This window comes from Pholis gunnellus (genome assembly GCF_910591455.1).
Source record: "Pholis gunnellus genome assembly, chromosome: 11".
NCBI lineage: Eukaryota > Metazoa > Chordata > Actinopteri > Perciformes > Pholidae > Pholis > Pholis gunnellus.
In genome coordinates, this window is record NC_136538.1 from 18,523,563 (window position 1) to 18,536,500 (window position 12,938).

Consider the following 12,938-nt stretch of genomic DNA (forward strand, 5'->3'; position numbering starts at 1 on the left):
TCTAAAGTGAAAAATAACTCCCCCAGCAAGATTCACAACCCACATATGTGGCTGGACTTAAAGAGGGTTACTTTCAGATTTACTGAAGGGGATTTGAGCTGCAATGTGTGCCTGGAATTAATGTTAAACTGTTCAATATGGCTTACAGTGTATTCCTCAAGCTACTTATTTGTCTACAGACTAATGTAGAGCCCTTATTATTTTAATTCATTCATTCTTTTCATGTTTTGAACTCACTCGCAAGGTTAAACCATGTACAAAATATCTTATTGATGTCCTTCATGCAATCTTATCTAATCACAAAGACATGTTGAGATAAAGAGAAGCAGAAGAGATCAAACATGTTGACTTCACAATAAACATGCAGCATGCGCTATACCTACCAATCCGTTTTGAGAAGATGTTCCTAACATTTTGACATTGATCCATCACATTTCTCCAACACCTTTTGTCTTTATTTATTTTCCATAAAGATTTGATCAACATGAAGCTCCACTCACATCAACTGGCATCAATATCTGCATCACAACGTTGCAGTCGCTGCGCTCGGCTCTGGCTGTTGACAAGCAAACACTTGCAATTGCCAGATAAGAGCTCTAGTGGTGCCATTGATTAACCAGGGACTTCATTATAGTGGCTGCCATTAACAATGCAACCCCATTGATTCAGCCACTGAAAAGGCTGGGAGAGAAATCGAGAGAGATAACACTTAAGAGTCGCGGTTTATATGAGATTCACTGCAGGATTCCAACACTGCTGCAGCCGCATGTAAGACAACAAGCCTCTGTGTAACCCAACTGATGCACTGAACTTGTACTTAAAATATCTAAGCGTCACAGAACATTGCCTCAGCTGTTTTATCATGTTCTTTGAATAGAGGGCAGTGAAGAGAAACTGTTGGTGCAATTTAAATTTTAGAGGACTGAAATGATGATCCTGCTCTCAAATATTCTATATTGTATGATGTTGTATTATAATGGACTATTGCACCTCATTGGGGTAAAAGTCATAATCTATTAGCCTTGATTACACTATATGTCTTTAAGATAACGACCAGACAGGCATTCATAACAGCAGCAGAACCAGAAGAGAAAAACATGTCCGTTTGGTATTCAAGAAAACACTTAACTGAATGTGAATCAATGCGCCTGTATGCTCTGCCCGTCATTTCAGGGGGAAAAAAAAGCGCATTGCGTAATAGTGTACTTGAAATAGCTGGTGTCAGAAGTAGGCCTATGTCGCTGTTGCATGCTCTGTGATCTGAGTAGTGGATAAATGCAGGGCAAAGGGTGGATGACGGCGTAGAAACAGTACAGCGCTGTGGACGGAGCCGGTACTTCTCGACACATTATTTATTCCAGACAGCCGATAAAATACAGCTGACACATTCAGCAGCGGAGACTGAAAGGACAATGAGTCCACACATGTAAATAGAAACCGTGAAGTTTGTGTAACTGTGTCTAAATACCATAGCTATATTTAATAATCCATAGCTTTGTATTGGTCTTGTAATACCTTTTGTTATTCCCCAGGTGTTGGAAGCCTAATCAATATCAATCAACATAATTATATGAAAGGCTTTGATCGTGCAAATGTGTAAACCCGTGTCACATTTATTCCGCTGTCTTCACAAGGTCAGCGCAGCGTTTTAAGATGATTTATGTCTGCATAATGGACCGCCTCGTGAATTCTGTCTTGTGACGCCCAGCTTTTCTAACTCGGCCAATTTTTGTCTTTTCATGCTCGCCTCAAAATATCCAAAAAGGCCATTATTTTTTAGCATTAACGCCAACCCGCGCCTGAGCTCTAAAGCATCGCAAGCATAGCCGGCACCTCACGGGTCCCCACATTGCCGTTTGAGGAATCATTTGATAGCCCTATTAACTTTCATGTAACATTGTTTCTTGAAGGCATCCACAGCAAGCGCCTCAGTGTCATTACTGTGAGAAATGTGCTTTCATAGTGAACGTCTTTTACAGAAGTCCTGGAAGGCACAAGGTCTCAGAAAACCCCATAAACACTGAATATGACCACAAATTAGGTTTCTATGGGCAGATCATTCCCCAAAACGGTATTTAGTATTTTAAATACAACTACCATCTACTGATGTTTGAAAATAATTTGTGTGTATGGTTATATGTTGATATTTATGTCTGAACACGTGATTACGGTTAATAGAAATTCGCTCAAAAAATCACGGCAAAATATTTACTTCAATAAATAAATACACATACTTTCACAGTATATCATGCAGTACCTTTACTAGAAAACATATTTTTCCAGCACTCTTAATCGACTTATACACGATGTTTTAAACTCTATAGAAATATGTCCCTTGCAGGACCTTCACGATCCATTCAAGCCAGCAAGTTTGGAGAGCGTGTTGAGTTTAATCAATTCATAACGTCGAGATGGAGCCGAACTCACTGAAGGTAACGTTTGTTATCAACCGTCTATTTATTTTATTTTCGCATTGCGCTAATCACCACTTACTGTAAGATGTACACACGTGCCTAATACACAAAAGTTTGCCACATTGCCTTTAGCATGACCACATCTGTGTCATATGTAGGACATTAAAAATAGTTACATGATACTAATTATGTGTAGGAAACTGAGATGTTCTAATGTGATATTTGCCAACCGTGCGTAATTACGCAGGGATGTTTAAAACGTTTGTGTCCACTTAGAGACGATTTGTTTACCAAATGAGTTGATAAGCCATTCATTAATTTCTCTGTTTGTGTTTCCTCTACAGTGGGTGGGCTCGTCTTGCGGTTTACATGGACCATATATATTCTATAAAGCCTTTAAATTTAACCGGGACGGCAAACCGAGGATTCTGTCTCTCGGAGACTTTTTCTTCGTCAGATGTAAACCGGAGGATCCTATTTGCATAGCGGAGCTTCAGCTGCTCTGGGAAGAAAGAACAAGCAAGCAACTTTTATCAAGCTCCAAACTTTATTTTCTACCCGAGGATACTCCCCAGGGACGGACAGGCATTCATGGAGAGGTAGGACTATTAATTCATAATGGATAATTATGAATGATTGGTGTTACAACGTGTTTATTCTCTGTGCGCTCTCTTGTTCGCGAGCATTTTATTAAACACCCTATGTTCTGCATTAAGTGTTGGCAGTGGATGTTTGGTCTCCGGCGGCAGACATTCGCATATACGCGTGCATCAATACTGACATTGATGTGCCCGAGCAGCTAAATGATTGACCTACTATTTGTTGTACTTGTTCCCTAGTTTTACTTTAACCTATTTGCCTATTGTGGTGTCAACTGCTGAATGTGCACTTGTCCAGCTGCGCTCAATAAGGCTGCTGCTGCGCTCTATGGGGTTAATTGTGTTATAAAGGGGAAAATCCGCAAGAATCCTGCGCTTAGGCTCTGTCATTTCATTTCTTGGTAAACCGTGTCAAATACTGACATATGGGCGGAAATTGCGAAACGGTAATGAACGCATGGGGTCAACCCGGCTCAGATCGTTCGGTACGATAGTTATTAGATATTTTGTAATGCCGCCTGATGTTGAAAGAGGCAGAGCGAGTCATAAAGCGTGGCGGAGCACACAGCCAGCGCTGACACGTTTTTTAACTACTCCGCGCTTTGCATATTTTTTCCATGTGGACATTTCCATCCTCAACAATGTTGATATTGTCAGCTCACATATGAGGCAGCACTTAAAACGCCTCCGCGTTATATTACGCTGTTGTTGGCACAGAAAGGCAATAGTTATGATTGACTGTGGCCATATGTGGCGCTTGTGATCCGATTACATCGTTGCACTGAATGGCATTACTCAGATAGCGAGGGTTCTTCTCATCGGCTGTTAAAACAAATGCTGTGTTGTTTTCCCCTCCGATATTCCTCGAGCAGCGACTACAGCACTTTAATTACTACTCTCTGCTTGTGATCACTTGCGGCTGGATGGAAATTATTCTCTGCTGCTGTTATATTGTTTATAGGGAGGGACAAAGCCGTGTTTGTACTCCACTCTTCCGCTGATGGTTTACTTACATTCTTTCCTCTTGAGTAATAGAGTGGCTATCACATTTCCCTTTCATGAGAAAGGTGGCTATTTATGGGCTGTCGCTTAGACAAGCTATCATCTTTGTGGCAGACTTCTTCTATGAACGGGTATCATCTCCTGAAGCCCCCTCGCTTTAGCCTTTAACACGCTGCAATTATTTAGTAATTACTTTGAGTGCATGCGCCGCCGATTCCAAGGCCACAGTTGCGCAACGACATGTCAGCTCCGCCCCTTACCCAAAGACTTATTTGCATTTCAAAGTGCTTACATTTCAGTCCATTTGGGTGTATCTGGAAAATATTATATTAACTACCAGAAGGGCTGCAGTGCCGATGCAAATCAAATCTCAAAGAATTCCAGGAAACACAGAAGGATTCAAGAGGAAACGCAGCTGCTGTAGTTTGTGTATTTAATAACAGAGTACAAGCATAAGAGGAATACAAGCTATCTCCCTGCATGAATTATGCAGCAACTTGCATCACAGCACGCAATCCTGCATGCACCAGAGACACATGCACATGCTTTGAAGTTGCAGTCTTGTAATAGAATAAACCAGACTATGAAATATTATAAATTGAGGATGATATGTTTTAAGTGCAGTGTAGGTGTCTGCCGGTTGATCTCAATTAAAGGGCTTGTCGAGCCTCCTGCTCTCAGCAAAACGGACTACTTACTGTATTACACAGCGGAAATTGCCCTGACAACTTCAAGTCAGTTTATGACCTTCACTGAGCCCATTCAGATTCTCGCTGACTTTGCCCCATAACAGTAATCTGTACTGTGTGAGTCAGCTAGGAGCGCTTACAGATGCAACCCATAATCCAGAAAACAAACAGGAAGGGTAAACCAGCATCACAAAAAGATGTGACATTAAAACTCATTGGCTGGTAAAATTGCACGCCTGGATGTGTGAAAAGATTTTTTTTTTTTTTAAACGTAAACACTAGAGAGGAGTTCATGTAAGGTAGTGGAGTTTATAAACATTTAGTCATTTTTCTTCAGGACTCTGGTAGTGTATGAAGACAGATTAATGGCTGTGGAGTCACTCTGTGAATCTGTTATTGACTGGCTGAAAATCAAGAGTTCAAATTAGCCTATGGTTACTCAGATATGAACTTGATAACATACAGCTCTCAGGAAGTGTGCTATTTTCACAAGGTTTCAGTGCCAAAAGAGCACATCATGAGGTAAAGCCACAACTTGGTGTCATTGAGCCTCATGACATTTATTCTTAGTTTGACTTTTGAATATTTTCACACATAAAACAGAAGCAGAGTTTAACATTTGACATGCAAACAACCAGGGCTGTGTTTCTCCTTTTCTCTATGAGATCACGCCTCATACGGTATTATCTTAAGCCTGAAGCACAATATCCCCCAAATACCCAAAGGCACAACTTTTTCAAAACATCAGAATAGCCTTATATTGAACTAGCTCACTGGAATTGGATTACTGATTCACTTGTGTTCTCAGCGCCGAGGTATGATGTAATTTCCTGGTTGTTTCTCAGGTATTTGTTTGCTCTCTGCCTCTCCTGTGCTGTGTCGCCATGTTTTGCTGTGCTGTGCGGTGACAAGAGGAACCAACCCATGACCTACTGTGCTTGTTTTTCTTCTGTCACAGGGTTGGAGGTCAATTCCTTTTTAAATGTAGCCAGCTTTAAATCCAGTCAGCTTTGGCTGAAAATAGAAATAGTGATTCATTGAATAAACCTGGCACTCCCGGCATGTGTTTGCTGAGTAGTTGGTGAACAGATCCAGAGAAATTGTATAAATCTATCTATTTATTTGATGTGTTATTGTATTTGATTCATTCTGGGTTAATTATTAAGTCCATATGTGGAGGAAGCTCTATTTTTCATTGCATCTCACCCTGACAAGCAGTGTTTACCCCCACCAGTTGAGCTCTGCTTGCTCTTTAAACAGGCTTTGTGTCGAGTTGCTCACCCATTATGACAAACCCTCTTTTGGGGCCTCTGCTCTATTTGTGTGCCTGCAAACTGCCACTGACTAAACAGTCACATGTGTTTTAAAACTCATTGAGTGACACATTACTTCTTCTCACTCCAAGTCGCCTGCCTCTCCTGCTGGTGTGCTCGCCGGCTGCAATACTTTCTGTTTTTGGACTCCTTATTTCAGGAGAGAGCTGTTGTAGATAACAACTCGCCGCACACAACACCCACTTACTGTGTTCTCTGCTTCAGGCGGTTAATTACTTATGCTTATCTTGTACTATATATCCCACTTTAGTGCAAATACAGTAACGCACTCTTAATGTGAATTCACAACTGCTGAGAATATTTCTGGATCATGTTATATTAATGTGCTATTATCATCACCTCTGATTTCATCTGACCTCTCTTCTCCTCTATTCTGTCCCTCTAGCTGACAAGGCTTTGGCACACACACTCACACACACACACACACACACACACACACACACACACACACACACACACACACACACACACACACACACACACACACACACGCACACACACATTCATACACACACACATACACTGACAGGCTGGGGACTGCAGCACTAGGCCAGTATTGATTGCTGTGGAAAACACTTTGGCATGCATCCAGAGCCATTTCTTCAGTACATGGCAGTAGTCCATGCATGTGTTTCAGTGCTTGGAAAGCCAGCTTGTAGGGAAATTAGATTGTATTCATTTGCTGCTTCTTTGATTTTTCCTGAGGGAAAAACCCTGAATGGGTAATTCAGGCATCTGGGATGCTAGTTGAGTTAAGTGTAAGTGGCTTAGATATGCGACCAGCATTTTGATGGATAAGGTCGTTCTGCTGAATGACTCAGGTTTAAATGTGATATAGCGCACTTTTACAGTGATCTTTTTTAGAACATCCATACTGCCGCCGTGTCTTGTCCAGTCTGCGCATCATACCAAATCTCCCCATTCATGCAACAATAGCAGGAATTTAGGAGGTGGTGGTGGTGGTGGTGGTGGTGGTGGTGGGGGGGGGGGGGGGGTCTTTTAGCGTGCATGTGTAGCCTGCGTGCATGTGCCTCCTCCTGCCGCAGAACAAGTCATTAACTCTGAACACTGCCCTCCAGTGAATTCCTCACCATTGCTGAAATAGCATGTAAATTATTGCCAGCTTTTTAGGATAGTGTAATTTAAAACCTTTAAAACTGAATACCCTGGACTTCAAAGGCTATAAAAAACCCACTAATATTTCCCATTTGGTTAAGGAGTTGTCATTCTCATCCTTCACAATCCTCTGATTCTTCTCACCACACTGTTTTGTGTCTTTGCCGCCTAAGTAATGATACGTTACAGCAGCGGCCAGTTTGTCAAGGGACTTTTGATGCTCTTTAGCCCATTTTTTTCCCACTTTGTCATTGACTAACCACTTGAACAGGCAAACATTTGCCTTGATGCATGACTCCAGTGCCCCCAGCTACAGTGGATCGTTATTATAACCTTTGAGGAGAATACAGCCAGAGATGAGAAGCTTTTGCTTAACACTCCAGCCAATATTTCTCTTGTGTGTCTTTCAATAGAAAGACGTGGAAGTATTCAGTCTGTTTTTTTTTTGTTTGTCTTGTGTGTGCATTTGTTAAAATACAAGAGTACAAAGCTGCTGTGATTCAAGGGAGCTGACGCAGCTTTTTCGTGGTGTCACCTTACATGATGGATGCCTCACCTACTTTCGGAAAGCCTTTGAAAACTCCTGTTATCTCTCTCTTTTTCCCTGTCATTATCACTGCGAAAGAATGCTAAGTTCATATATCACCCCAGCTCATGTGAGCGCAATCTCTTAATGGAATCAGTGAATAAAAGATGAGTTCGGCACCCCTGCAGATATTACAGCAACGTTTATGCATATGAATAAACTGCATGCATTAAGTGGCAGAACATTATGTACAATGATTCTCACCTTTTTAAGTGTTGTACCTTGAACTCTTTCTAGTCTTGAGGCAGTCTCAAAAAACATATTCTAATTCAATTGTCCCTGGCTTACTCCCCAGAGCTCCCTTTTTAATTCCTAGATAAGTTTGTTTTGGGACACTGAAGCCAAGGTCAGTCACGGGGAGGGGAAATAGATAATGAACTCATATTGTGTTTCATATTGTGGTTCTCTCTCTCTCTCTCTTTCGTTCCCTCTCCTTCTTCTGCTCTGTCTCCTCATTGTCCATGTCACCATGTCCATTACTCAATTACTAATCTCCTTTGGCCTTAGGAATTCCAGTGCTGACCTCTCTGAGGCAGCAGGCTGAAACCTTCCCAGCATGACAGGGGCACTGTGTGTGTGTGTGTGTGTGTGTGTGTGTGTATGTGTATGTATGTGTGTGTGTGTGAATGTGTGTACCCACAGTATAGAAAGACACCCACCCACCAGGAGCGTGCACCCCTTGACTCCCGAGCTGAAAGTCCTGTCCGAGCGATGAGACGCTCCGCCGCAGAACGCTGACAGTCAGGAATGTCTCCCTCACTGTTCGTGGATTTCTCGCAGGGAATTGTTCAGAGTGATATGGAATATTTAAGGGTGCATTGTTTCTAATTGGATCACCGTACACAGAATTGGGAATTTCCCTCGCGTGCCGTTTTGCCACCAGTGCACCGCCGCATCCATATAAATTGAATGATATGGATTTTAATTTCAATGAGATTGCTGGAGTCACGGGTTGCTGGAACAGCCTTATCTACAGTTTCACAGCAGAAGTCTGTTTTTCTCCACTTCCAGTCCATTATGTGCAGTCATAGCAATAAATTCACTCCGTAATGTTTTTGGAGATATCTTGCTGCTGCGGTAATAACATAAATTATTGATAGAAGAACGGAGACGGAATGTAACATTCAGCTGTTAATGTGTCACCTTGCATTTTAACTCAATCATAAAACAAGCAGTTGGAGAATGTGCACGTTTATTGACGTAGCCGAGGTACAATTCTGGCAACACATTAAGACGTTTAGTGTGTGAGTCAATTTCAGAGTGTGTACGTGCTCTTAATGCGTCTGTGTAGGAAGTGGCACTGAAATGACACCAGGCTGTTTGGTATGTTGCTGATGTGGAGTGTCACCTCTTGGCTGGGAGCTTGCAGTCCTGTGACCTATATTATCAAGTGGCCTGCTGGCTGTGACTGCCGCTTTGCTTAACTATCAGCTGCCTAACTGGAAATGACAGGACAGTGTGGATGAGCAGCATTTACAGAAGAGCAGGTTTTCTAAAGCACGTCTTTGAAACCCCAAAACTGATGAATGCTGCTGGTTTGATTAATCGGGGCAATGTCTAGTGCTGAAGGAATTAGTCGATTAATTGATTTGACAGAAAATTAATTGACAACAATTATAGTATTAGATGGATCATTTAAGTCATTTGTTGAGCAAAAATGTATGGCTACAACGATTATTTTCTTCCATTTTCTTCAATTTCTGTGCCACAATCATACAATAGTTGAAGCGCAAGTTGATGCCTTTTAAATTTCTTGTTTTGTTACACCAACAGTCCAAAACCCAAAGAAATTAAATGTATCATTATAATGGACAGAAAGCTGGAAAATGCTCAGACGTTTTGCAGTTTTGAGTGAGAAACATGCAACTTAAATGATTTATTGACTATCAAAACAGTTGCAGATTAATTGTCTGTAAATTGACTCATTTATTTATAGAATTGTCATTTTATGTGATTGTAAATTGAATAGTTTGAGTTCTAGACTGGACAAAAATAAGTAATATGAAGTGTTTTTGGTACATTTTTCACTGAATCAATAACAATCATAAGAGATTATACTTTAAAGAAAACAATCATTGTTTACAGCCATTTTGTCTTCTTCTTGTTATTGGTAGAAATTCTTCAGTTTTCTTTTTTTTTGTAGAGGCAAACCAGGCTGGCGTAATGCTGTTGTTATGATGGTTTCTCAATAACTGGTTCTCACACACCCTTTCCATGGAAACACAGCACATCTCCTTATTCAATATCCGCCGTAACATTTCTCAATCAAATATCATGACTTATGCAAACCACAAGCGAGTATGCAGCTTCCTGACTGTACATGCTTCATCACACCCCACAGACTTCAACCAGTGCAAAGTTTGCTGGTGAAGTAAAAGAAAGCTAATGGATGTGGCCTGTTGCAGCTCCGTTCATAGACTGATTATATTCTGGACTGTGTTGACAGCTGCTGAATTGCTCTCACCTGTTGTGTTTTGCTCTCAAGCTGAACAAGTCCCCAAACAGGATCTGTTGACACTCACACAAGGCAGCATGTCATTCAGCTGATTGATATGGAGGGAATGGCTGTGTTTTTACGGTTTGCTGTTGCTGTGTGTATGCTCTGGTGTGCTATTGAATTACTTGGAAGTACTGCTGTTTGACTCATACATCAGCCGCAAAACATTCAGTACATTATTTTTGTTTGGAATGGACTCAACTGAGATATTTCATGGTTATGTTTCTCTATATGTGCCGTCAGTAGATTGCATCAAACTAGAGTAGCAAATTCTGCAGCGATACAGTACAATGTGCTTATTGGCTGCGGGCTGAATGCTATTTACCGTTGCTCTACATTATTCAAATGGCCTGCTTTTCTGAAGGTAGAAACAGCAGTCAGTTTTTCATTGCATGGAAAGCCAGTTACAACCACCCGCCACCACTTGACAGCTAAAGACAGCTCATTATAAGAAGACCGAAAACCCATGTTTGATGTTTCTACTTAGTGAGGGAGGCACAGCTATATCAAGCTATCCCTCGCAGGCTTTTCCTTTATAAGGAAATGCTGTCTCCAACTGTTTGGGATGTGATATGCCTGTAGTTGCAGATGATGTGAGAACTGAATATGGGTAATTGTATAGGCAGAGCCCTCAGAGAGAATCTGAAACGCTGAAAAGTCATGTGCTCATGTGTTTGTTTTTATAATATGGCGACAAAATGAAAGGGACACTTTGAAATAACTTTTCAAAACACGGGGAACGCAGCTTAAAATGCCAAAAGACCAGAGAAACTTGACATTTTAAGCTTCACATTGGAAGGATTTACTGCAGAGTTGTCCTTTTGGATTTCATTAGATCGTAAAGGTTTAGCTTTTATTGCGTTCCCCCTCTCTACGTTCATGCATACGGTGATTAAATATGTCAATAATGAGTAAATGAATGTTATTTTAATGCCATTAATATACAGGCTCTTTGAGGGGAATTGTGTACAGGCAGACAGATGCGTGGTAAATTGGAGATAACCAAGGTAAACATCAGAGACCTACTCGCAGTGTCTGCATTTCTGCCTGTACACATCTGTCCTCCAGATTTCCCTGTTTCTGTAATAGCCATCTTCCAGCACACTACTCCACTCTGTCGGTAACAAGCACTTCAGCCATTAGCCCTTCAAATGGAAACACATTTAAGCATCTCCGCTTCCTTGCTTCTCCATCGGACTTGTAGTTCTTCAAGTATGAGAGTTATTAGATGGGGTTGAATCAACCTTAAAAAAAAAAGAAGGTTGAAGCACATACTGAGAGCAAATCGTATTAAGTAAGCCAGCTGAACAGAATAAAGTATGTACACAAACGCACCACAGTTATATTAGGCTTACCTCAGTGTCAGCCATGCACATCACTGCTATAGATTTCCATTTATAGTTTTCTGACGGTGTCATATTAGTTTTATTGTGTGTCAGGGAGACCACTTGCTCACAGCTTTCTCCTGTTCAATCATTACACTCTCACTCTAACAAATTACATTTCCTCTGCTCCTCTACACTGTCAAGGTGTAATCACAGCCGCTGTGTTAAAAGCATAAAAATCTCAACATTCATGGCGAACATCGGCAGCCTGAGTTCCTAAATGCTAATCAAAAAGTCTAAAAACATCTACGTCCCCGTTGACATTGATCTAACTGCTGGCATAAATTCAATTCAGCAATCATCCACATCATCCATATTCATGGTGCAGTAATTTACTTACATTAATGTGCATCCACAGCCGTAATGCTACTCGACTCACGCATCAATTTAGTTGATAAATAAGGACGTCCTGTTGTTCGTCCAGTTACTTCTACTAGCTTCTGATTCGGATCTTTATCCTTATTTTAATCCTGTTATACTCCCACATTACTTGCCATGTGGTGGAATGTAACAAAGTACATTTACTCAAGAAATGGACTTGTGTATTTTTTTAACGATATACTAGTTCTAGTTCTACTTCTGCATTTTAGAGGGAACTAATGTGCTATTTACTACAAGTGCATTATTTACACTTATAGTTCCTACTTTGCTGATTAAGATTTTATGTGAAGAAATATGGTATGATGCAGTAGTATACTATTACTCTAACCAGTAGTATATACAAAAAAAGAACAATATAATATACTAAAATAACACTTGTGAGCTATTCTTCATAATGACTACTATTTAGCTGATATCACTTCTGTACTTTTACTTCAGTAAAGATTGGTATTTTTAGACAATGGTATTTCTACTTCTAGTTAAGGAAAGTCTCTGCATACTTCTTTCCCCAATGTTACATACTCAGTGGAAGTATGGAGAAACACACATAAGACAAATACATGTTTTTGTACTAAAGCAGAGCTATAATTGTAAACAAAACTACTCATTACACATCACCTAACCCACTGTTTATTGAATTAAAGGCTCTAAAATTCAGAGACTTGGTTTATTTTAAAATGGCACAAATCAAGACAAGTCAAAAATAAATACTAAGAAAGTATCCAAAAGTTGTTTAGAATGAGAGAAAAAGTACAAATCATTTGAAGGCAATACGTTTAAGTAACAAAGGGTCAAGTCTAACGTAAGAATTCACTGTTTATTTGTTAAAGCGGGGGATTTATGGAACTGAAAATGTCAGGGACACTTTGTGAGTTTAAAAAATGCTGAAAAGAAACGGACAAATATAAAAATGTGTGCTCAAAATGTCATGTTGG

The 12,938-nt window shown here is 40.5% G+C and overlaps 1 protein-coding gene across 1 annotated transcript in view; it reads left to right on the forward strand.

Moving 5' to 3' along the window:
- Positions 1-2,411: 2,411 nt before the first annotated feature.
- arid5b (AT-rich interaction domain 5B) overlaps positions 2,412-12,938 on the forward strand; it is a gene marked incomplete at its 5' end in the record, with an annotated part of 72,317 nt that continues 61,790 nt past the window's right edge. The window contains 2 exons of the mRNA XM_079168516.1: positions 2,412-2,432; positions 2,759-3,013. Coding sequence (XP_079024642.1) covers positions 2,412-2,432; positions 2,759-3,013 — 276 coding nt within the window. The remainder of the gene's footprint in view (positions 2,433-2,758; positions 3,014-12,938) is intronic.